Source organism: Schistocerca nitens, chromosome 4 (genome assembly GCF_023898315.1).
Source record: "Schistocerca nitens isolate TAMUIC-IGC-003100 chromosome 4, iqSchNite1.1, whole genome shotgun sequence".
In the NCBI taxonomy this organism is placed as follows: domain Eukaryota; kingdom Metazoa; phylum Arthropoda; class Insecta; order Orthoptera; family Acrididae; genus Schistocerca; species Schistocerca nitens.
Window position 1 is genome coordinate 688,810,013 of NC_064617.1, and position 27,497 is coordinate 688,837,509.

The 27,497-nt window shown below is 42.7% G+C and overlaps 1 protein-coding gene across 1 annotated transcript in view; it reads right to left on the bottom strand.

Moving 5' to 3' along the window:
* LOC126252503 (multidrug resistance protein homolog 49-like) overlaps window positions 1–27,497 on the bottom strand; it is a 182,406-nt gene that overhangs the window by 132,750 nt on the left and 22,159 nt on the right. Inside the window, exon 4 of the mRNA XM_049953398.1 lies at window positions 20,415–20,576. Within this exon, the coding sequence (XP_049809355.1) occupies window positions 20,415–20,576 (162 nt within the window). The remainder of the gene's footprint in view (window positions 1–20,414; window positions 20,577–27,497) is intronic.

Below are 27,497 nucleotides of genomic sequence, written 5' to 3' on the forward strand. Positions count from 1 at the left end.
CGCCTAACAGTCGGTATATCCATCTTTGGCACCGATAACAGGGGTGACGCGTCGAGGCATGGAAGCAATAAGGCCTTGGTAAGTCTTGGGAGGGAGTTGGCACAACGTCTGCATACCCAAGTCACCTAATTCCTGTACATTCCGGGCAAGGGAGTCATGAGCTCTGACGCCACGCTCAGTCACATCCCACATGTGTTCAGTCGGGTTCAGATATGGAGAGTTGGGGGGCCAGCACATCAACTGGAACTCGCCACTGTGCTCCTCGAACCATTCCATCACATTCCTGGCCTTATGACATGGTGCATTATGTTGTCGCAAAATGCCACTGCCGTTGGGAGAGGCGATCGTCATGAAGGGTTGTACACGGTCTACGATCAGTGTACGATACGACTTGGCCGTCATGGTGCCTTGGACGAACTCCACTAGACACGTGAATGTTCCCCAGAGCACAATGGAGCCATTACCAGCTTGTCTCCATCCCACAGTACAGGTGTCGAGGAGCTGTTCCCTTGGAAGACAGCGGATTCGCTCCCTCCCATCGGCATGATGAAGAAGGTATCGGGATTCATAGACGATGCAAAGCTCTTCCGCTGTTAAATGCCGATGTCATTGTGTTAACATTGACACTTGCATGGGTCGCTGGCTGTGTGCCTTGCCCATTCTACACGCAGACAGCACACTCACTGGTACTACACGCACTGTGTGTGTGTGTGTGTGTGTGTGTGTGTGTGTGTGTGTGTGTCGCGCGCGCGTTTGTGACTAGCAGTCATTCCTCGACGTGTGATGCTTCTATTGCCTGGACAGTTTTATTTCGATAGTAAGTCGGTGGTCAAAATGTTCTTGCTGATGAGTGTTGTTGTTGTTGTGGTCTTCAGTCCTGAGACTGGTTTGATGCAGCTCTCCATGCTACTCTATCCTGTGCAAGCTTCTTCATCTCCCAGTACCTACTGCAACCTACATCCTTCTGAATCTGCTTAGTGTATTGATCTCTTGGTCTCCCTCTACGATTTTTACCCTCCACGCTGCCCTCCAATGCTAAATTTGTGATCCCTTGATGCCTCAAAACATGTCCTACCAACCGATCCCTTCTCCTAGTCAAGTTGTGCCACAAACTTCTCTTCTCCCCAATCCTATTCAATACCTCCTCATTAGTTACGTGATCTACCCACCTTATCTTCAGCATTCTTCTGTAGCACCACATTTCGAAAGCTTCTATTCTCTTCTTGTCCAAACTGGTTATCGTCCATGTTTCACTTCCATACATCGCTACACTCCATACAAATACTTTCAGAAACGACTTCCTGACACTTAAATCTATACTCGATGTTAACAAATTTCTCTTCTTCAGAAACGATTTCCTTGCCATTGCCAGTCTACATTTTATATCCTCTCTACTTCGACCATCATCAGTTATTTTACTCCCTAAATAGCAAAACTCCTTTACTACTTTAAGTGTCTCATTTCCTAATCTAATCTCCTCAGCATCACCCGATTTAATTTGACTACATTCCATTATCCTCGTTTTGCTTTTGTTGATGTTCATCTTATATCCTCCTTTCAAGACACTGTCCATTCCGTTCAACTGCTCTTCCAAGTCCTTTGCTGTCTCTGACAGAATTACAATGTCATCGGCGAACCTCAAAGTTTTTACTCCTTCTCCATGAATTTTAATACCTACTCCGAATTTTTATTTTGTTTCCTTTACTGCTTGCTCAATATACAGATTGAATAACATCGGGGAGAGGCTACAACCCTGTCTCACTCCTTTCCCAACCACTGCTTCCCTTTCATGCCCCTCGACTCTTATAACTGCCATCTGGTTTCTGTACAAATTGTAAATAGCCTTTCGCTCCCTGTATTTTACCCCTGCCACCTTCAGAATTTGAAAGAGAGTATTCCAGTTAACGTTGTCAAAAGCTTTCTCTAAGTCTACAAATGCTAGAAACGTAGGTTTGCCTTTTCTTAATCTTTCTTCTAAGATAAGTCGTAAGGTTAGTATTGCCTCACGTGTTCCAACATTTCTACGGAATCCAAACTGATCTCCCCCGAGGTCCGCTTCTACCAGTTTTTCCATTCGTCTGTAAAGAATTCGCGTTAGTATTTTGCAGCTGTGACTTATTAAACTGATAGTTCGGTAATTTTCACATCTGTCAACACCTGCTTTCTTTGGTATTGGAATTATTATATTCTTCTTGAAGTCTGTGGGTATTTCGCCTGTCTCATACATCTTGCACACCAGATGGTAGAGTTTTGTCATGACTGGCTCTCCCAAGGCCATCAGTAGTTCTAATGGAATGTTGTCTACTCCCGGGGCCTTGTTTCGACTCAGGTCTTTCAGTGCTCTGTCAAACTCTTCACGCAGTATCTTATCTCCCATTTCATCTTCATCTACATCCTCTTCCATTTCCATAATACTGTCCTCAAGTACATCGCCCTTGTATAAACCCTCTATATACTCCTTCCACCTTTCTGCCTTCCCTTCTTTGCTTAGAACTGGGTTGCCATCTGAGCTCTTGATATTCATACAAGTGGTTCTCTTCTCTCCAAAGGTCTCTTTAATTTTCCTGTAGGCAGTATCTATCTTACCCCTAGTGACACAAGCCTCTACATCCTTACATTTGTCCTCTAGCCATCCCTGCTTAGCCATTTTGCACTTTCTGTCGATCTCATTTTTGAGACGTTTGTATTCCCTTTTGCCTGCTTCATTTACTGCATTTTTATATTTTCTCCTTTCATCAATTAAATTCAATATTTCTTCTGTTACCCAAGGATTTCTATTAGCCCTCGTCTTTTTACCTACTTGATCCTCTGCTGCCTTCACTACTTCATCCCTCAGAGCTACCCATTCTTCTTCTACTGTATTTCTTTCCCACATTCCTGTCAATTGTTCCCTTATGCTCTCCCTGAAACTCTCTACAACCTCTGGTTCTTTCAGTTTATCCAGGTCCCATCTCCTTAAATTCCCACCTTTTTGCAGTTTCTTCAGTTTCAATCTGCAGTTCATAACCAATAGATTGTGGTCAGAATCCACATCTGCCCCTGGAAATGTCTTACAATTTAAAACCTGGTTCCTAAATCTCTGTCTTACCATTATATAATCTATCTGATACCTATTAGTATCTCCAGGATTCTTCCAGGTATACAACCTTCTTTTATGATTCTTGAACCAAGTGTTAGCTATGATTAAGTTATGCTCTGTGCAAAATTCTACAAGGCGGCTTCCTCTTTCATTTCTTCCCCCCAATCCATATTCACCTATTATGTTTCCTTCTCTCCCTTTTCCTACTGACGAATTCCAGTCACCCATGACTATTAAATTTTCGTCTCCCTTCATACCTGAATAATTTCTTTTATCTCGTCATACATTTCATCAATTTCTTCATCATCTGCAGAGCTAGTTGGCATATAAACTTGTACTACTGTAGTAGGCATGGGCTTTGTGTCTATCTTGGCCACAATAATGCGTTCACTATGCTGTTTGTAGTAGCTAACCCGCAGTCCTATTTTTTTATTCATTATTAAACCTACTCCTGCATTACCCCTATTTGATTTTGTATTTATAACCCTGTAATCACCTGACCAAAAGTCTTGTTCCTCCTGCCACCGAACTTCACTAATTCCCACTATATCTAACTTTAACCTATCCATTTCCCTTTTTAAATTTTCTAACCTACCTGCCCGATTAAGGGATCTGACATTCCACGCTCCGATCCGTAGAATGCCAGTTTTCTTTCTCCTGATAACGACGTCCTCTTGAGTAGTCCCCGCCCGGAGATCCGAATGGGGGACTATTTTACCTCCGGAATATTTTACCCAAGAGGACGCCATCATCATTTAATCATACAGTAAAGCTGCATGTCCTCGGGAAAAATTACGGCCGTAGTTTCCCCTTGCTTTCAGCCGTTCGCAGTACCAGCACAGCAAGGCCGTTTTGGTTAATGTTACAAGGCCAGATCAGTCAATCATCCAGACTGTTGCCCCTGCAACTACTGAAAAGGCTGCTGCCCCTCTTCAGGAACCACGTGTTTGTCTGGCCTCTCAACAGATACCCCTCCGTTGTGGTTGCACCTATGGTACGGCCATCTGTATCGCTGAGGCACGCAAGCCTCCCCACCAACGGCAAGGTCCATGGTTCATGGGGGAAGTGTATGCTATGCATTAATACTCCTCACAGAGAACAAACAGGAAATAAATTTTTAAAAACGTTTATTGAACTTATGCCATGTATAGCACTGTTTACTTCCAAGACTTCACATTTCCTCAAATTGGTGGCTTTATTGCATATGCTTTCTATGTTGTAAAGTTGACTGCCTTAATTAAAGTTTAATAATATGTGCTTTTAAATTGCATTATTGGTGTGTTCGGTTCAACTGTAGCCTAGATCAGCATTCTACGATATTAATGTGGGAAACCTTGCAAAACAATCACAAACCGCCTGGCACGATCGAATCTTCACGGCCTAACACTGAACCCAGAAGTCAGCATATTGTGCTGCGTTGCACCCCATGGAATTTGAGATGATCCAGTTTCTTGGATTGGAGATCTCCACCTTGATTTTTCAGGCCTTTTTCCTCCCTTGTAAAACAAAAAATGGTATTTTCCGATATTTTCTTGTTTCACTTGATGCTTTTGGTTCCATAGATGAAGTACAGATTGCTTCCTTTAGAGTCCACTACAATCACTCCGCCATTGTAAAACTAAATGTTGTTTCATCAATACGTGATAGGTCTTCCTTGATCAGAGGCAAATGGTAAACTACTATTGCGATTAAGTTGTTCAGCAATAGGAGGAGAGTGTGTCCTTGTGGGAATTTGGGACGAATGTGGGGTAGGTACACTGCAGCCATGTTAATGCTAGGAACATGCGCCAGAATTCACGTGTGCCAACTGTATATATTGTAAATACACTTGATTCGAATTGTACGTGGTTCATTTCTGGAGCTCGATAAGGAGTTGTCGCTAATCTCGTAGGGATACGAGGCCGCAGTTTATTTTTACGTACTCGACGTGTGAACTACGGACGGCAGTTGTTGCATTCAGCAATTCGCTGCTCTGACTTAACATAGTTGCTTCCAGCTACTCTGTACAATAAACTCGAATAGGAGAGAGAATATGAACATTTACCTCCTTCAACAACAACAGAATAGTTAATTACTAAATTACAGACCACAGAGCGACCGCGCTGTAGCAAGGCAGCGCTCGAAGCAGCAGGTGCGCGATTCCTTCACATTCGGTGGCGATCAGCCAAACGTGCGCTCTCACATAATCGCCACACCAGTCCGCCAAAGAGAAGAGAAGATCATCAGCGTTCAAAAGGCTCGGCATTGTCTCGGAATCTTGAAGGAAAATGTACATGACGGCCAGAGTGCATTTGTCTTATTGGATGTGGCACAGGAGACTGGGAGGCGGCCAATCGCTTTCCGAAGACAGTGGAGGCAGATAGGCGGGTGACATCTATGGAGAGTAGTGAGTGAGTCTTCTAACAAGAGTGCAGGCTTCACGCAGCCGATGGAAATGGTGTGACGTTTGCGGGTGATTAAAATGTCCAACGTCTTGTCATGATGGGCCAGGACCTGTTCAGTATAAGGAGTAGTAAGTGCTGGTCTGATGCCCATCAACTCCTTGTGCACAAATGTTGGCTTTGAGTCAAGACGTGATGCTGGCCGCGGCCAGATTTGAGAGATATGCTCCCTCAGCTGCGCTATAAAATCTGGCAATGTGAATCGTCCCCGGGCGAGGAGCGTATATCGACAAATTCTCCTCGCCCATACGTGCCAGCAGAACTTCGCAAGCGCATTTTTCTCGGCGCTCACTACCTCTGTCAGCCAGGAATCAGGGCAACCGCTAAATGTGTCACGTTTACGAGTCTGAACTGAAGGCTGTCTTAGTATCTTTGAGTAAGTCGCAGAGTTCCTGATCAGATTATTGCACACTGGACACCGACTAGTGACAATCAGTCAGCTGGTATGTTATTCAGCCCTGAGGCATGTTGGATATCCGTCGAAAACTGTGGTGCAAACTCAAGTTGGTAGAATTGTCTCGGCGACCATTTGTCATTGCTTTGGTGGAAGGCGTACATGAGGGATTTATGGTCTGTATATATTGTAAATACTCTTGATTACAACTGTACACGGAAATATCTCACCGCTGCGTAAATGGCAAACAATTCTCTGTCGTACGAAATCCATAGTTGTTGCGCGGGCGTGTGCTTGTGTGAGAAAAAGGCGAGGGTTTGCCATGTGTCATTTACATACTGCTGGAGAGCAGCCCCAAAGGCTGTCTGGCTAGTATCCACTACTACTGCCAGGGGTACATCTGCCGTTGGATGAGCGAGGATGCAGCGTCGGCAGTGCTCTTTTAGGCAGCTTCGAACACGTCGATCATCAGTGGTGTCCATTGCATGACTGCTTTGCCTTTTGCTTTTGGACCAGCCAGTACAGTGGCGCCACCAAAATCGTCTATGGCGCAGAATGTTCGCGCACAGACCCAGCACGTCGCTGGGGTTCACACCAGATGTCGTTCACATCTTTCCGCCAGTCATGGCCTGCACCGTCCACTGTGGCGCACATGAAGGTCGACTCCCTGCTGCCCCTGACGTCGCCAACACTGGCGCCCATCAGCTGCCTGAACCGACGTCCGCAGCCGCGCCGCCCTCGGAAGGTCGTCGCTACACCCCAGAAGATCAAGTTGTGTCTGCGTCTCTGAATGCTGGTGTGCACCCTGTGACAGGCTTTTCGGTCGGTGCTCCCGGTCATTCGAGGCGCGAGTACCGGTGTGCAGGCAGGGACTGCAATCGTCCGCTGTTACACTGCTTGCCTCATCATCTGCGTCTTCTGCATTCCGTCCTGCTCCTCCCCCCTCCCCTCCCCCCCCCCACACACACTAGGATGGCGACTACCACTGAAATAACCGCTTTTCGATTATATCTTTTTTTCCTGACTGTTAAAACAGCTCAGAATAACTGGTTCCTGAAATAACACATTTTCGTTTTCTTTTTTTTGTTTTATTTCCTGTAGTAAACGGGGAAATCGATCAAAGATCGAAAAATTTTGCCTCTCCCAGTTCAAAGATACACTATGTGTTCAAAAGTATCCGGACACCTGGCTGAAAATGACTTACAAGTTCGTGGCGCCCTCCATCGGTAATCCCTTGATGACGGCTTCCACTCTCGCAGGCATACGTTGAATCAGGTGCTGGAAAGTTTCTTGAGGAATGGCAGCCCGATCTTCACGGAGTGCTACACTGAGGAGAGGTTTCGATGTCCTTCGGTGAGGCCTGGCACGAAGTCGGCGTTCAGAAACATCCCAAAGGTGTTGTATAGGATTCAGGTGAGGACTCTGTGCAGGTCTGTCCATTACAGGGATGTTATTGTCGTGTAAACACTCTGCCACAGGCCGTGCATTATGAAAAGGTGCTCGATCATGTTGAAAGATGCAATCGCCATCCACGAATTGCTCTTCAACAGTGGGAATCTCGAAGGTGCTTAAAACATCAGTGTAGGCCTGTGCTGCGATAGTGCCACGCAAAACAACATGGAAAACAAGACCATACCATAACACCACCGCCTCTGAATTTTACTGTTCGTACTACACACGCTGGCAGACGACATCCACTGGGCATTCACCACACCCACGGCCTGCCATCGGGTCGACACATTGTGTACCGTGGTTCGTCACTCCACACAACGTTTTTCCACTGTTCAATCGTCCAATGTGTACGCTCTTACACCAAGCGAGGCGTTGTTTGGCATTTACCGGAGTGATGTGTGGCTTATGAGCAACCGCTCGACCATGAAATCCAAATTTTCTCACCTCCCGCCTAACCGTCATAGTACTTGCAGTGGCTCCTGATGCAGTTTGGAATTCCTGTGTGATGGTCCGGATAGATGTCTGCCTATTACACATCACGACCCTCTTCAACTGTCGGCGGTCTCTTATCAGTCAACAGACGAGGTCGGCCTGTACGCTTTTGTTCTGTAGTCTCCCTTCAAGTGTCCACTTCACTATCACATCGGATACAGTGGACCTAGGGATATTTAGGAATGTGGAAATCTCGCATACAGACGTATGACACAAGTGGCACCCAATCACCTGACCACGTTCGATGTCCGTGAGTTCCACAGAGCGCCCCATTCTGCTCTCTCACGATGTTTAATGACTACTGAGGTCGCTGATATGGAGTACCTGGCAGGAGGCAGCAGCACAATGCACCTAATATGAAAAGCGTACGTTTTTTGGAGAGTCCGGATAATTTTGATCACATAGTTTACACAGAATCAAAATATTAAATTAAACAGGCAAATAAAAGGAAACTTAGTCTATCCACCACTCTCTGCGTTCCTCGAAAAGTGATAAGTGCTTCAATACTACAAAAAATTACAAGTATTCTCCTATTGATTCTAATTTTTTGAAATTCTGTTCAAAAATCATGTTGTAATAGGAGATCATTCACTGTTTGGGCATTACGAATAGTCAGTCCTAAAGGGTAAAAACTGAGGTTTAAGGACACTGGTAATAGCGCTAATTTGTCCTTTTTTAAGGGCTACAAACTGATAAAGGCGTAAGGCCATGCATGATACGGTGACCGATGCACAGTAACCAGTTTTCGTCGAAAGCGCTGAATGAGTTCATTCATTTGTTCAGTAGGGGAGGCCGACAAGCGTTTGCCACCTATCGGCCAGTCGGCGATGACAGAATCGACGCGCACGCCCTGCAGTCTTCCTCAAACGATTTTACAGAATATACTCAGTAAAAAAAATCATTTTTGCTTTATTTGTAGCTTTATACACGGAAACGCCAAAGAAACTGGTATAGGCAAGCATATTCAAATACAGAGGTATGTAAACAGGCAGAATACGGCGCTGCGGAAGGCAACGACTATAGAAGACAACACGTGTTCGCCGCAGTAGTTAGATCGGTTACTGCAGCTACAATGGCAGATTATCAACATTTAAGTGATTTTGAACGTGGTGTTATAGTCGGCGCACGACCGCTGGGACATAGCATCTCCAACGTAGCAATGAAGTGGGGATTTTCCCGTACGACCATTTCACGAGTGTACCGTGAATATCAGGATTCCGATAAAACATCAAAATGTGGCCGAAAAAAGATCCTGCAAGAACGGGACCAACGATGACAGAGGAGACTCGTTCAGCATAACAGAAGTGCACACCTTCCGCAAATTGCTGCAGTTTTCAGTGCTGGGCCAACAACAAGTGTCAGTATCCGAACCATTCAACGAAACATCATCGATATGAGCTTTCGAAGCCGAAGGCCCACTCGTTTATCTTTGATGACACGAAACTTTACGCCTCACCTAGGCCGGTCAACACTGACATTGGACTGTTGATGACTGGAAACATGTTGTCTGGCCGGAGGAGTCTCGTTTCATATTGTATCGAGCAGATGTACATATACGGGTATGGGGACAACCTTATAAATCCTTGGACCCTGCATGTCAGCAGGGGAGTGTTCGAGCTGGTGGAGGCTCTGCAACGCTGTGGGGCGTGCAGTGATATGGGACACCTTGCGGCGACGCGGTTCCTTATGTCCTTTACCTGCACCTACCTGTGAACTCGTTGCAGCGAATCGCCGGTAGGAAAGCCGAGCAGAAACTTACCGTACTGCAACGCGCACCAGGCTGCATACAACGTAACTATTCCAAGAATCGGGAAAGGTCTTAATTTTGAATGAAAGGTGGAAATACTGGAAAAACTTGGATATATCGTGAACCTTAATAATGTACCGTGCACGTTCACTGGCAAGCCCGTGCTAATCTTAACACAGTCATGCACAAACCCTTTCATTCACGTTAGGAAGTTTATGGTAACGCATTTCCCGAAAACTGAACAGCTATTAAGCATAAATTGTTCTTAAATGAAAATGCTCGCCATACTATTAAGTTTATCGGTGTCTAATGCAAAAAAATGGTTCAAATGGCTCTGAGCACTATGGGACTCAACTGCTGTGGTTATCAGTCCCCTAGAACTTAGAACTACTTAAACCTAACTAACCTAAGGACATCACACACATCCATGCCGGAGGCAGGATTCGAACCTGCGACCGTAGCAGTCCCACGGTTCCGGACTGCGCGCCTAGAACCGCGAGACCACCGCGGCCGGCTGTCTAATGCACTCAAGTTTCTAGTCACCGATCTGCTCAATATGGCACGCAGAATTACTGTCTTTTCTCAAACAGAAAATTACTTAAAAAAGTCCGCACTTTAAAATACACACCGGAATTAATATGCCCTCACTTTAAAATACTTTTGAAGTATGTAGTACAACTAAAACCGGCAAATTATAACTTCCTTCGGAGCTCATCCTATACGCAACCGTACCATTGAAAGGCTGGGCTCCGACTACTATAGACTGCTATAAGCATTCTATATCTCCAAGAGAAAAGACGCGCGTAGAATACTCCGTTCTGATTGATCAGTTTTCTTTAAGGCCAATAGAAAAACATTATTCTCTCTCTTTAGTCCGCGCTTTTCATGACTAACCAATCAACAACTCACTTTCGAACTGTACTTTTCCCCAAAATAAATATTTAACATTCTGATACTTTGTTTATACTTTACGTTATTAACTATTTTCATTTGCACTCGAACTAACTTTCCTTTTACCATAAACTTACTAACATTATGATACAAAATTCCCCGTTGTCTGCATTCACACTGACTTAAAACTTTCTCACGCTAATTTGTACAGCGTTTATCAGTAGAACAATGATCTACATATTTACTTTAGACCACACTCAAACATCATTCACACTGCTAAAAGCATATACAAAACCTTTCAAACATAAATAAACAAAAAAAGCCTTCACGAAATAAACAGAATAATTAAGAAAAACAATCTATTGACCTGTTTCTTGAATGACTCCTAGCCCTACTGTACTCTACCAGATGAAAATTAAAGCTAGGTACTCGACTGAACGCGCTCCAGACCATCTGTCACTGTGCATGCATCAATGATTCTCCTGATACACAGACTCTAGATAGGCGTCACGCCTCACCCTGATACGTCTAGATACGACTCTGACAGGTGACACATATGTAAACACCCTGTCTGATCACCTGCATCCATTCATGTACATTGTGCATTCCAGTAGGACAATATGACACCCCACATGTCCAAAGTTGCTACAGAGTGGCTCCAGGAACACTCTTCTGAGTTTAAACGCTTCTGCTGGCCACCAAACTCCCCAGACATGAACTTTATTTAGCATATCTGGGAAACCTTGCAACGTGCTGTTCAGAAGAGACCACAAACGCCTCGTACTCTTACGTGTTTATGGACAGTCCTGTGGGATTCATGGTGTCAGTTCCCTCCAACACTATTTCAGACATTAGTCGAGTCCATGCCACGTTGTGTTGCAGAACTTCTGCGTGCTCGAAGGGGCCCTACACGATATTAGGCAAGTGTACCAGTTTCTTTGGCTCTTCAGTGTATGTTAGGTTCATTACGATGTGCCCATTATGTCGTTAATAGTTATTGTGATATTTACGTGGAAGTAAGACTCTGTGGAATTTTCGAAAAAGTTTGTAATCAAAAATAGAGATCGCTATGATTTTGCGTTTGGTGCATATTACATGCAAATTTAGGTAACATATTAAATTTGTCGTCAGACTTGGGTGGTTGTCTCTAGCTGTCACCAATCTCGAGAAATTTGATCTGACCTAGCACACTCATTTGCGATCGCGCCGAGTCAGCGGTAAATGCAGAGTGAAATATCTACAACATTCCTCATGTTTCACAAAAGGTTTGAGATATCGAAATGACGTTTTGACAAATGATAGCAAACATAGAGGAGAGAATTTTAAAATATGGTTATTATGCAAAACTAAATTATCTATCATATTATTCAACTAACTACAGACTTTTCCTATGAAAGAATGTAATTTTTAAGGGCCATCGATAGCTGGTGAAACGAGAAATGTTACGGGTTCTAATACAACATAAGTGAAGTTATGACGTTTATTTTGCACCAGGATGTGCTTTTTCATAAAATGCTTTCCTTACTTTTCCTAAGTTTCTCACTTAATAAAGTACTGTTTCAGAATTCTCTCGCAATTGCGTCTGCACGACATGTTAGTTAGGTGTGACGTAAACTCCGCTGAGTTTTGGCAAAAGAAGCAAATTTTAACAATAAAAGAAATGTGTAGGGCTTACTCAAAATTCCCCAATCGTGATACTTCTCTGAAAGTTACAACCACTACATTTTCGGCAGAGTTCTTTCTAGATACTAACCAAAGAAGAGGTGACATATCTTTTTGAATGGTCCCCATGTAAGTGTGGGCGTGAAGGGGCCCCACTTAATATTTGCGAAATATGTGAGTGTAGGCTTCAGTTTAGAGTGGAACTTCCCCTCCAGCGCTCGGCATTTCCCCTGCAGCGCCTGCCCATGGCCCCCATCACAACCGCTCTCCCCATGTGTGCCCTGTCATCTGTGCATCTACCAGCCACAGTATTCTGCACGCATTATATGTTGTGTAGACACAGGCAGCAGATCAGTTACATTTCCATCCTAGGGTTGGTGCCATTCTGCAACACAATGGCTGTATGGCGACGGCTGCGAGAAACTATCGTATAGACCAAGTGGGGGCAAGTCTTGACCACTGCATGTACATGCATATCTTAGGCCACAACACACAGCAACAGAGACATTATTGCCTCAGCAATGCTGTTCTAATTCTTATACCAAGTGTTTGTTTCTCATTTCTGTTGGCATTATTATTTTAAAAACACTGATAGTTTTTCCCATTTTCTGTAATAACGCAATATTTTAAACCAATTCACATTTTACAAATAAAAATCACTCAGTTTTCAAAAACATTTATTTAAAACGAAAAATTTTAGCACTGCAGCTGTGGCTTTGGTTTCTTATTCAATTATTAACAATAGAAAAACACCTGTTGTAACAGAGAAAAGCCGCACGGAATTAGCCGAGCGGTTTAAGGCGCTGCAGTCATGGACTGTGCGGCTGGTCCCGCCGGAGGTTCGAGTCCTCCCTCGGGAATGGGTGTGTGTGTTTGTCCTTAGGATAAATTAGGTTAAGTAGTGTGTAAGCTTAGGGACTGATGACCTTAGCAGTTAAGTCCCATAAGATTTCACACACATTTGAACATTTTGAACAGAGAACAAACAAATACGGGTCCACACCTGTTATGACAGAGAACAAAAAAATACCGAAAAATACCAGTTATTCAGAACTACAATAAAATCCAGGTATCGGTTTATCCAGTTGGTTTTCCCGTCCCTATCCCCCCCCTCCCCCCGCCCCTCAGCGTCGTCACGTGCATCCGCCATACCTGACGACGGTGTGGATTTTGGATGGGGAGGAGGGAGAGGGGAATGTAATGTGGTGTGATGTCGTCTGCAGAACGTGGTGCAAAGTAAGTTTCGCACCTCACAATGAAACCACAGAAGAGAATGGTCGCAGCATGCCACACTGACGAATGTGAAACGCCGGCATAGCCATGCCTCCTAGAGCTTCGTTGCGCCACCGCAATAGATCGTCTAGTTACGGCTGAGCTGAGGAATTCTCGGACCAGTTCACATCGCTGATCAAGACCACATTATGTCAATTATACTTCAAGTGAAGAGTCTTGTAAATTTCTGAATCAAGTGATACTTTATTACTGAGACAGTTGTAAATACTCAGAATATTCCTGTGGAAATACTTTTTACAAGTTAAGTAAATCATGACATCTACATCGTAATAAACTGAACTAATATTTATGTGTTATAGTTCCACACAGTTTCGTCGCCGGCCGCGGTGGTCTAGCGGTTCTAGGCGCTCAGTCCGGAACCGCGCGACTGCTGCGGTCGCAGGTTCGAATCCTGCCTCGGGCATGGATGTGTGTGATGTCCTTAGGTTAGTTAGGTTTAAGTAGTTCTAAGTTCTAGGGGACTGATGACCACAGCTGTTAAGTCCCATAGTGCTCAGAGCCAGTTTCGTCCCTGAGCAAACCAAAGAATCCACCGTTATAGAAGCGAGTGTACTTTCGTCTGGCACAACAGCAAGTATTACATCTTTAATAGATACAACTCAGTAACAGTGTTATTTTAATAAGTTGGTTGATTTGGGCGCGGGCACCAAACAGCGAGGTCATCGGTCCCATCGGATTAGGGGAGGATGGGGAAAGAAGTCCGCCGTGCCCTTTCAAAGGAACCATCCCGGCATTTGCCTAACTCGATTTAGGCAAGTCACAGAAAACCTAAACCAGGGTGGCCGGGAGCGGATTTGAACCGTTGTTCTCCGGATGCGAGTCCAGTGTGCCAACCACTGCGCCACCACGCTCGGTGTGTCATTTTAATAGTTATGTTAAGTATCGTCCATCATTACCTGCGAGGCTTTTCTCAGCTAACGTTGTTGTTGTTGTTGTTGTTGATCAGCAAACATTAGATACACTGCGCCGTTTCCGAGATAAGCAGCACTGAAGTTAGGCAATTAGCCCATTGCGTGCGCAAAATCAAGCAAATTATGCTGCTGCTAAATCATTCCACCGTGCATCGGTGTCACACCCCGTGTCTTCTTTTATTCAAATTGCGCCATAAAATTCTAATTACCCTAGCCTGATTCAGAACCTTCTCATTAGTTGTTATATCTACCCACCTAATCTTCAGCATTCTTTTGAATATATAGATTTTAAAAGCTTCTCTTCTATTCTGAACTGTTTATTGCCAATGGTTCACTTTCGTACAAGGCGAAATTTCAGACAAATACCTTGAGAGAAGACTTTATATTACATATTGATAAATTCTTCTTTTTCAGAAATGATTTTCTTCTTGTTGCCAATCTGTATTTAATATCCAGGCTATTTCAGCCACAGTTATTTTGCTTTCATGGAACCTTCTGACGTCATGAGCTCAGCCGTGATGTCACGCTGTCGCAATATTGCGACTAATTTCCTGAAGAAATATTGCGACAACACGATGGCTTTATTCCACTGCTAACCATAAATTAAATTCTTCAATAACTCCTGCATTCGCATGTACTTATTTTGCTACCCAATAGCAAAACCCATCTGCTACTTGTTGTTGTTGTTGTTGTCTTCAGTCCTGAGACTGGTTTGATGCAGCTCTCCATGCTACTCTATCCTGTGCAAGTTTCTTCATCTCCCAGTACCTACTGCAACCTACATCCTTCTGAATCTGCTTAGTGTATGCATCTCTTGGTCTCCCCCTACGATTTTTACCCTCCACGCTGCCCTCCAATACTAAATTGGTGATCCCTTGATGCCTCAAAATATGTCCTACCAACCGATCCCTTCTTCTGGTCAAGTTGTGCCACAAACTCCTCTTCTCCCCAATCCGATTCAGTACCTCCTCATTAGTTATGTGATCTACCCATCTAATCTTCAGCATTCTTCTGTAGCACCACATTTCGAAAGCTTCTATTCTCTTCTTGTCCAAACTATTTATCGTCCATGTTTCACTTCCATACATGGCTACACTCCATACAAATACTTTCACAAATGACTTCCTGACACTTAAATCTATACTCGATGTTAACAAATTTCTCTTCTTCAGAAACGCTTTCCTTGCCATTGCCAGTCTACATTTTATATCCTCTCTACTTCGACCATCATCGGTTATTTTGCTCCCCAAATAGCAAAACTCCTTTACTACTTTAAGTGTCTCATTTCCTAATCTAATACCCTCAACATCACCCGACTTACTTCGACTACATTCCATTATCCTCGTTTTGCTTTTGTTGATGTTCATCTTATATCCTCCCTTCAAGACACCATCCATTCCGTTCAACTGCTCTTCCAAGTCCTTTGCTGTCTCTGACAGAATTACAATGTCATCGGCGAACCTCAAAGTTTTTATTTCTTCTCCATGGATTTTAATACCTACTCCGAATTTTTCTTTTGTTTCCTTCACCGCTTGCTCAATATACAGATTGAATAAAATCGGGGAGAGGCTACAACCCTGTCTTACTCCCTTCCCAACCACTGCTTCCCTTTCGTGTCCCTCGACTCTTATAACTGCCATCTGGTTTCTGTACAAATTGTAAATAGCCTTTCGCTCCCTGTATTTTACCCCTGCCACCTTTAGAATTTGAAAGAGAGTATTCCAGTCAACATTGTCAAAAGCTTTCTCTAAGTCTACAAATGCTAGAAACGTAGGTTTGCCTTTCCTTAATCTTTCTTCTAAGATAAGTCGTAAGGTCAGTATTGCCTCACGTGTTCCAGTATTTCTACGGAATCCAAACTGATCTTCCCCGAGGTCGGCTTCTACCAGTTTTTCCATTCGTCTGTAAAGAATTCGTGTTAGTATTTTGCAGCTGTGGCTTATTAAACTGATTGTTCGGTAATTCTCACATCTGTCAACACCTGCTTTCTTTGGGATTGGAATTATTATATTCTTCTTGAAGTCTGAGGGTATTTCACCTGTTTCATACATCTTGCTCACCAGATGGTAGAGTTTTGTCAGGACTGGCTCTCCCAAGGCCGTCAGTAGTTCCAATGGAATGTTGTCTACTCCGGGGGCCTTGTTTCGACTCAGGTCTTTCAGTGCTCTGTCAAACTCTTCACGCAGTATAGTATCTCCCATTTGATCTGCATCTACATCCTCTTCTATTTCCAAAATATTGTCCTCAAGTACATCGCCCTTGTATAGACCCTCTATATACTCCTTCCACCTTTCTGCTTTCCCTTCTTTGCTTAGAACTGGGTTTCCATCTGAGCTCTTGATGTTCATAGAAGTGGTTCTCTTATCTCCAAAGGTCTCTTTAATTTTCCTGTAGGCAGTATCTATCTTACCCCTAGTGAGACAAGCCTCTACATCCTTACATTTGTCCTCTAGCCATCCCTGCTTAGCCATTTTGCACTTCCTGTCAATCTCATTTTTGAGACGTTTGTATTCCTTTTTGCCTGCTTCATTTACTGCATTTTTATATTTTCTCCTTTCATCAATTAAACTCAATATTTCTTCTGTTACCCAAGGATTTCTACTAGCCCTCATCTTTTTACCTACTTTATCCTCTGCTGCCTTCACTACTTCATCCCTCAAAGCTACCCATTCTTCTTCTACTGTATTTCTTTCCCCCATTCCTGTCAATTGTTCCCTTATGCTCTCCCTGAAACTCTGTACAACCTCTGGTTCTTTCAGTTTATCCAGGTCCCATCTCCTTAAATTCCCACCTCTTTGCAGTTTCTTCAGTTTTAATCTACAGGTCATAACCAATAGATTGTGGTCAGAGTCCACATCTGCCCCTGGAAATGTCTTACAATTTAAAACCTGGTTCCTAAATCTCTGTCTTACCATTATATAATCTATCTGATACCTTTTAGTATCTCCAGGGTTCTTCCATGTATACAACCTTCTATCATGATTCTTAAACCAAGTGTTAGCTATGATTAAGTTGTGCTCTGTGCAAAATTCTACCAGGCGGCTTCCTCTTTCATTTCTTAGCCCCAATCCATATTCACCTACTACGTTTCCTTCTCTCCCTTTTCCTACACTCGAATTCCAGTCACCCATGACTATTAAATTTTCGTCTCCCTTCACTATCTGAATAATTTCTTTTATTTCATCATACATTTCTTCAATTTCTTCGTCTCAATCTGCTACTTGTAGCATGTTATTTCCCAATCTAATTCTCTCGGCATCGCTTGATTGAATTCGACTGCATCCCATTCTCCTTGTTTTAATTTTGTTGATGTTCGTCTTACATCCTTCTTTCAAGACAATGTCGGTTCCCTTCGACTGCTCTTCCAAGTCCTTTGCTGGCTCTGACATAATTACAATGTCACCGGGAACGCTCAAAATTTTTATTTCTTCTTCCTGAACTTTAATTCCTACTCCAGATTTTTCTTTGGATTCCTTTATTGCTTGTTCAATGTTCAGGTTGAATAACAACATGGATAGGTTAAGACCCTGTCTCACTCCCTTCTCAAAGGCTGCTTCCCTTTGACTCTCTTTACTGCTATCTGGTTTCTGTACAAGCTGTAAATTGACCTTCGCTCCCTGTGTTTTACCTGTACTATCTTCAGAATTTCAAAGAGAGTATTCCAGTCAACATTGTCAAAAGCGTTTTCTAAGTCTACAAATGCTATAACTGTAGGTTTGCCTTTCTTTGACCTACCTTCTAAGATAAGTCGTAGGGTCAATATTGCCTCGCTTGTTCCCAAATTTCTCCGGAATCCAAATTGATCTTTCTCGAGGTCGGCTTCTACCAGTTTTTCAACTCTTCTGTAAAGAATTCATGTCAGTATTTTGCAATCATGGCATTAAACTGATAGTTCGGTAACCTGTCAGCAACTGCTTTCTTTGGAATTGGCATTATTTAATTCTCCTTGAAGACTGAGGGAATTTTGCCTGTCTCATACATCTTGTACACCAGATGGAAGAGATTTGTAATCGCTGTCTCTCCCAAGAATCTCAGTAGTTCTGAGTGAATGACATCTACTCTAGGGGCCTTGTTTATATCTAGGTCTTTCAGTGCTCTGCCCACTTTTCCTCTAATTTTCTTCACTTACTTTCTCTAGTCTTTCCATAATATTACCTACCAGTTTATATCCCTTGTATGACTCTTCTACACGTTCCTTCCATCTTTCAGCTTTCCTATGTTTGCTTAATAATAGCTTCCCATTTGAGCTCTTGTTACTGGTACTACTACTTTTGTTTTCTCCAAAGGCCTCTTAAATTTTCGTATAGGCAGTATCTATCTTTCCCCTAGTAAAATATACTTCCATATACCTACATCTGTCATCTAATCACACCTGCTTAGTCATTTTGTACATTCTGTCGATATTATTTTTTAAACATCTGAATTCCCTTCTGCTTGCTTCATTTCCCTTATTTTTTTAAATTTTCTTTACGCGTCACCTCTAATTCAGAAAAATATGCAACCAGAAAAGTATCTGACCGCCTTCGTCGAGAACTGAAACTGTTAGCAGAAAATTAAAACTGTTTCTGAAGAAATTCGAATCCTTGGTTTGACAACTCCTTTTACCTAGAGGAACTTCCGAATAGATAATTACCAGTCTGTGGCTGAATTCCATTTATTAAATTTTACTGAATTTTAAGAATCAAGTAAAAATTCAGTTGTGTAATGATCAGCACGTCCACAGAGAAAATGCATCTGAATTGTAGACGTACTGACACGTTGTATGTTGCAGCAAGTTGTCCACAGAACATGTAAATAACTAGCGAAACAATTGTCACAGATATGATCTGTTCTGAAAGTACCATGACATTTTTTCGCAGCTGTACCATTACTCCACCCATTACAGACTTTCATCTCAGTGGAACACGAATAGTTAATATAAGAATGCCGTTTCCGAAATATTAATCCTTTGCTCGATGATGCTTCTTTTTATCAACTCAACAAAGTACCTTCCTTTAGTCATGACAAAATTGAGCAATTGTCAGCCCACTTAAGACTATGTACCTCCTTCAACATGGCACATCGCGCAATGTTCATTATCAGCCATATGACATTAAAGGAAGGAAGGAAGGAAGATTAGTGTTTAACGTCACGTCCACAACGAGGTCTTTAGAGACGGGGCACAAGCTCGAATTAGGGAAAGTTGGGAAAGGAAACTGGTCTTGCACTTTCGTGAGAACCATCCTCGTTTTCGCCTGAGCGATTTAGGGAACCCACGGAGAACTTAAATCGGTATTACCAGTCGCGGATTTGAACCGTCGCCCTCCCGAAAGCGAGTCTAGTGTGTTAACCACTGCGCCATCTCACTCGGTACTACGCGAAGTAGACATCACGGATAGAAGGTAGTGATAACAATGAGATCAAACTGTGTATAATAAGCGATTTGACTTAGTTTTAGCCAACACTGGATACTGTTTGGCTCTGTCTAAGTTTTTTTTTTTTTAATATATTTCTCATCGTTGACTGAAACAGAAGTTTAAGTTTGTGATTTAGACGAGGTAGCATTCCTTGCGGTTGAAATTAACTAAATCGGAAATGGATAAGTATCGAAAACTGAAGCTGAAAGTAGTTACTTCCCCTATGTTATTCAAATTGGTGACCACCGTGGGGGGTATCGCTGCCATTAATGAACACTGTCACTGCAAACTGTAAATTTTCGTTGTATGCCGGTGCAAGTATAAAGTGGAGTGAATACAGGAACAACCCATAATTTGTAAATAAAATTGTAGCAGACTTCCAGCCACATCAAGTGATTACATATCGGGTCGAGTGCTCGTCGGCCACTGTCAATCACTTACCACTTGACAATGGCTGAGGAACACTCGGCCGAAAGCTCGTTGACGTAGCTACAACCACTTGACGTGGCTGGAAGCCAGAGACGATTTTATTCAGTCATGTCTCCACGATACCACGCATTCGTACGTACACTCTATGATTTCGTCTTAATCGTGACTCTGGCCCATATACATATCTGATCTGCTGGTTAATAGCAAGTCGGTGAGCGCAGACGCACCTCAGTTATGGCGCTAAGCAGGGCGCCCTCGACTTCTGGCGCCATGGAGGAGAAGCAGCTGTCCAGCAGCAGGATGTCTGGGTTGGTGAGCAACGCCCGCGCGATGGCCAGCCGCTTCCGCACGTCGTCGCTGATGTTGCCCGACAACGGGGTGGCGTACCTCTGGACGAAAGAGAAGAGGCAGCAGTATTATTCACAGCTTCCAAGTGATTCAGTGACAAACAAGTAAACGTTGTAGCACTAAGATAACAGATAAAGTGACCCTGACGTCAAACAACAGAGTATGTAGTAGAATGATTAGAAGAAAGCACCCTTCACTAATCAAAATCATTGAAAGAATAATGCATTTATTTTTGTTCTGTGTGTAGAAACACAGTATAACACGTGGCAAGTGGCGCAAATGATCTATGGATGTCTGACGGTACGTCACATAAATGGACATTTGGAGAAAGGAAAAAGAAGTTTTTGCTATGAGACGTGTGAATTATAAATTATTTCCAGACTGTGTACGTGCGCGCGATGTATAACAAATAGTAAAGAACGTAAGTTATTATTATCAAAACACAAATATCGATGTAATTAACAAAACTCAGTTTTTTTGGTATAATCTCTGTGTAACATAGGCCATGAAGATCAGAGACAATGCTTTGATTGAACTAGCTCTCCTGTTTTGTTTCGTCTAGCGGTAGGCCGCCATTGTAGTGCTGTCTGATAATTAACGTAAGTTTTATCTGTATTTTTGAAAAATATAATAGAAATTGTTATTAGAAAGTGTGTATTATTGACTTAGTTGTCAGCTCTCATGATCGCAACCATTAATTATGATTAACAAAGTTTTTACAGAACTTCGTAGTGCAGGGAGCTCATCTCCCCTTGTAGGATTTAGTCGGCCACTACGCTGACTGTATTATTTAATTAAAATTTCATATCATAATATTAAATGTAAATGCGAGAGACTTCTCAATTTTGACGTTTCATTAATTTCAAAGTTAAAGACAGTAGTGATAAATTTCATTTACTAAAATCCACAGCACTGAATGAGTTCAGTATATTTCATTTTGGCCGCCTAACGGCAGATGAGATTCTCTCCAGTTTTGCCTTGCAAATAATAAACAAGAAATATTGAAAATCATTACATTCCGCAATATCTCAGTTAATCTTTATGTAATTTGGTACATAAATAACCAGTATCCCCTAAGACCCAATTAATAATTACAGTTTGCGTAAGAATACGCATATTTTCTTTTCTAAATTGCTGCGCTCACGTAAACTATTTATTAGAAGGCGGTGAGTCGCGCGCTGTGTTTAAAAAATATTATATCGTACGTACTTCGGGGCAGCCGATGTCCGTACGAGTGTTATCGCGGTATAAGTTAATTAAAAGTCTCATGCTAGCCAACAATATTTAAAGCCACCCGAACCAAAATCATAAAATATATTATTATAAAAATAAAAATATACACTTATACCGTGATAGGTGCTACCCAGAGCTTCACCTGGGAAAATATACTTGTAGATATGAAGTCAAGCACAGTGAGAAATAGTGAGAGACAGTCAGATGTCGTTGACACAGCAAACGCTTACAGAGTGGAGACGATATGAGTGATGTAGAGGTATGTTCATGAATAGGGAGATAATTCACAGTGTAAAGACAAAATTCTAAGAGGAAAAAATATGAATATTGACTCCAAGTGCTCAATCACATTTAAGTTTGAAAAAGTGCCATGTAACGAGCGCATTTGGTGCAATATGGTAATATCGTTGTAAGATAACAGTTGGTGTCGTAAAATATCAGTCGAAATAATAATCATTTACCAACAAAATCGTCTCAAGAAAATATCGACACAACGTATTACAGCGTCAGCACATAGCAAGGTAACAAAGAACTGAATACTATTGCAAGACTGAAGAACTTTTTGGCAGACGAAGAAGATGACTAATAGGTGTTAGCGGTTGGCATACTGCAGCACTTTTAAACAAGTTTCCATACTGTCAGATTCCAATAGTAAATGCAGTGAGATCCCAATAATAAATGCAGGCTGGCCATGGTGGCCGAGAGGTTCTAGGCGCTACAGTCCGGAACCGCGCTGTTGCTACGGTCGCAGGTTCGAATCCTGCTTCGGGCATGGGTGTGTGTGATGTCCTTAGGTTAGTTAGGTTTAAGTAGTTCTAAGTCTAGGGGACTGATGACCTCAGATGTTAAGTCCCATAGTGCTTAGAGCCATGAAAAATAAATGCAGCCGCTAGAGTCTCGGTGGAGATGTTATCAACTGTAATCGTCTCTGCCAACATGTAAATCTGTGCTCAACGGTTAGTAAGTAACGTTGCCCGTCAGAGGGGGGCAGTGGCCTGACATCAGTGTTTGTATATGTGCAAATCTCCCCGTCGCTATCAGGGAAGCTGTTTGTTGGTGTTGTGCGCATGCAATTCTGTTTTACTACACTGACGTTGCTTACATGTGTGGACCCACTGTTGGCAATCCGTCTCCACTCCTTGCCAGAGACTGCAGAATAGTTTTACCAACGCCTTAACTCCCGGGTGGCACAGACTATGCACAATTTAAAACATTTGTCTGCAGAGTGGTGCTAACTCAAACGGCTGGGTCTATCCGAGTATCTGAGGCGGGACCTTCAAAGAAGCTTGAACTGTAAGTCCGACTTAACATCACCCAGCCAATCATGAAGCTCTGTGTCACATTCTTGGGCTTGACCAGGTCCGTAAAGTCAACCGTCTATGTAACAGCGCTTATGCGTGATAAACAGTCCGCAACAAATTATTCGGACTAAAAATGTGCAGGGTGTTCGTAGAAAACTGTGAGATAACCTCTAGCTGGTTATATTGTGGTGGAGAACACTTATCGTTATTCTGCCGGAATGCAAATGTTAGAAGTTTATGGGTGTATATATTGCAAATTGCGACCTCAAGCTGCGTGTGAAAGTATTTTATAGTGGTGTAGAGAGCTAACAATTCTGTACCAAACGCACTGTATTGTTGCTGCATTGGCGTCAGCTTCCAGGAGATATAGGCGAGCGGCTGCCAAACGTCATTTCGTGTTCCATTGACCATGATCTCGAATGTTTTGTTGCCTGTAGTGACATCTCAGTGTGGGCCTGAATATGGAGGCCTTAACGCTGGCTTAGGATAGGCTAAGCACAGTTGGCGGTGGCGTGTTTGGTGCTGTTATAAGTAGTTTAACTTGTCGCGAAATTGAAGTAGATACTTCCGGTGAATTAGTATGGGCAGAGGTCATTCTTGTTAGCCGGAATAAAATAATAACTGGATCCTTTTACCGACCTCAAAATTCAGATGATACAACTGCTGAAGGGTTCAATGAAAACTTGAGATTGATTTCAAACACGTACTCGACTCATACAGTTATAGTTGGTGCTGACTATAATGAACCCTCGACATGTTGGCGAAAATCCATGTTTAATTCCGGAGGTACGCATAAAACATCATCCGAAATTGTGCTAAACGCATTCTCTGAAAATTATTTCGAGTAGTTAGTTCATGAGCCCACGAGAATAGTAAACGGTTGTGAAAACACACCTGACCTCTTAGCAACAAATAATCCTGAGTTAATAACGAGCATCAAAGCGGATACAGATATTAGTGAACACATGTTGTCGTAGCGAGATTGAATATTGCAACCCCCAAATATTCCAAACATAAGCTAATGATATGCCTATTCAAAAAAGCAGATAAATATTCACTTGACGCCTTCCTGAGAGACAATCTCCACTCCTACCAAATTAACAATGTGCCAGTAAGTGTAGACCAGATGAAGTTTAAATTCAAAGAAATATTAGCGGCAGCAATTGAGAGATTTATACTAAATAAATTATCAAACGACGGGGCTGTCCTCCTCACTACACAAAACGGGTCAGAACACTATTGTAGCAACAACTAAAAACATGGCAAATTTAAACGGACGCAAAATCTTCAAGATTAGTGATCTTTTACAGAAGCTCGAAATTTAACGCGGACTTCGATGCGAAATACTTGTCTCGAAACCTGGCAGAAAATCCGAAGATATTCTGGTCGTATGTGGCGTATGCTAAAACTATCGACGACGGTGCTGCCAAGGCAGAGTTACTAAACACAGCATTTCGAAATTTCTTTGTCAAAGAAGACGAAGTAAATATTCCAGAATTCGAATAAAGCTGCCGGCATGAGTAACGCAGATATCCTTGGAGTAGTGAAGCAACTTAAATCGCTTAACAAAAGCAAGTCTTCCGGTCCAGACCGTATACCAATTAGGTTCCTTTCAGAGTATGCTGATACAATAGCTTCATACTTGACAATCATATACAACCGTTTCCTCGACGAAAGATCCGTACCCAACGCCTGGAAAGTTGCACAGGTCACACCATTATTCAAGAAAGGCAGTAGGAGTAATCCACTAAATTACAGGCACATATCGTTAACGTCGATATGGAGCAGGATTTTGGAAGATACACACATCAAAAAAAGTTTTCCATCACTACGGTTCCCAGAACTCCTGAAGATAAACGTTGACTGTGGATATTGTATCAGAGACGCAGTCCCTTTAACTGTTCAGAGATCTCACTAAACAGGCAAGCATCAATGCAAGAGGACGTGCTCAAATGGTTCAAATGGCTCTGAGCACTATGGGACTCAACTGCTGAGGTCATTAGTCCCCTAGAACTTAGAACTAGTTAAACCTAACCAACCTAAGGACATCACAAACATCCATGCCCGAGGCAGGATTCGAACCTGCGACCGTAGCGGTCTTGCGGTTCCAGACTGCAGCGCCTTTAACCGCACGGCCACTTCGGCCGGCGAGGACGTGCTACTGGGTATTAGAGGTATCGGTGTGTACAACAGTCTGGACCACCACCTCTGATGGTCTAGCTATATGGTGGCACAACATGCAATGTGTGGTTTTCATGAGCAATGAAAAGGGCGGAAATGATGTTCATGTTGATCTCTATTCAAATTTTTTATACAGGTGTCGGAACTCTCGAAACCGAGGTGATGCAAAACCTTTTTTGAGGTGTGTATATCGTGTTCGAACGTTATGAATTACCTCGAAGAAAGTGGTCTATTGACACACAGTCAACACGGATTTAGAAAACGTCGTTCTCGTGAGACATAACTAGCTCTTTACTCAAACGAAGTGTTGAGTGCTTTTGACAAGGGATTTCAAATTGATTCCGTATTTATACATTTCCAAAAGGCTTTTGACACTGTATCACACAGGCGGCTTGTAGTGAAATTTCTTGATTATAGAATATCGTCTCAATCATGTGACTGGATTCGTGATTTCCTGTCAGAGAGGTCACAGTTCGTAGTAATCGAGAAAAACAGAAGTGATTTCTGGAGTTCTCCAAGGTAGTGTTATAGGCGATTTGCTGTTCCTCATCTATATAAACGATATAGGAGACAATGTGAGCAGCCTCCTTAGGTTGTTTGCAGATGACGCTGTTGTTTATCGACTAGTAAAGTCAATAGAAGGCCAAAACAAATTGCAAAAGATTTAGAAGAGTTATCTGTATGGTGCGAAAATTGGCAATTACCCTAAATAAAGAAATGTGTGAGGTCGTCCAGGTGAGTGCTAAGAGGAATCCGTTAAACTTCGGTTACACGATAAATCAGTCAAATCTAAAGGCCGTAAATTCAACTGAATATCTAGGAATTATAATTATGAACAACTTAAATCGGAAGGAACACATAGAAAATGTTGTGGGGAAGGCTAACCAAAGACAGAGGTTTACTGACAGGACACTAAGAAAATGAAGCAGATCTACTAAAGAGACTGCCTACACTACGTTTGTCAGTCCTCTTTTAAAATACTGCTGCGCGGTGTGGTATTCTTACCAGACAGGATTGATGGAGTACGTCGAGAAAGTTCAAAGAGGGGTAGCACGCTTTGTATTATCGCGAAATAGGAGAGAGAGTATCACTGAAATGATACGGGATTTGGGGTGGACATCACTAAAACAAAGGGATTTTTCTTTGCAGCGGAATCTTCTAACCTAATTTCAATGACCTACTTTCTCCTCCGAATGCGAAAATATTTTGTTGACGCCGACCTACATAAGAAGAAATGATCACCATAATAAAATAAGGGAAATGAGAACTCGCACGGGAACCTATAGGAGTTCGTTTTTTCCGCGAGCTGTACGAGGTTGGAGCAATAGAGAATTATTGTGAAGGTGGTTCGATGAACCCTCTGTCAGGCACTTAAATGTGATTTGCAGAGTATCCATGTAAATGTATATGTAGATTGTTGAAGTGCGACGCCAATGGCTGATTGGCTCGCGTCAACAACAAGCACGAACGGGGGGTCCTGTGCAGAATGTGCTGGTATTATCACCTCAGCTATGTTTCGATTGGCCACCTCAAAAGCGTCTAACATTGCTTGAGTCCACCGCACGGGCGCTTTGCCCTTAGTTTTAGGTCCTGCTAGTTCTGGCGTTAGAGGTCCTTGGGAACTCTGCTGCACATTGCAAGTAGCAATGATAAAAGAACTGATACAAGTCCTTGGCTGTTTCTGACAGTGGGCGTGATACCTTGGACGAAATAATGTATCTCAATTTCCGCCTTGATGAACATGCATTTGGCTGTATTCAAAATGATTCCACATTCGTTGAGTCGTGTAAACACTTCTAACAGGAGACGTTCATGCTCTTCTGGAGTGGCTCAAATTTCTAAGTCTAAAAGTCACATAAAAACTTTCGAATAAGTCAAAGGAGTTAATTATGGCTGTGTTTGGAATATCTTCCTCGGCAACTGGGATCTGTGTATATGCTTTAGCACTCTCTAATACTCTGAAAACCTTTTTCCCAGACAGGGCATGGTTATAATCTTTTAGCAGCGGGACAGGATACTTGTAAGGAATTGTAAGTGCATTCAGTGTGCTGTAAAATCCCCGCATAGTCGCCACGCACAGCTCCTTTTTGGCACCAGATGTAATGGTCACAACCATGGCTCACTTTAGGGATGGGTGACATCTTTCTTCAGCATCGTCTCAAACTCTAACTGTGGCCTAACTGTCCAGTGCAAGTCGCCTAGGTCGGCAGGAAATAAGTGGGCCAGCAGTAGTATTAATATAATTTA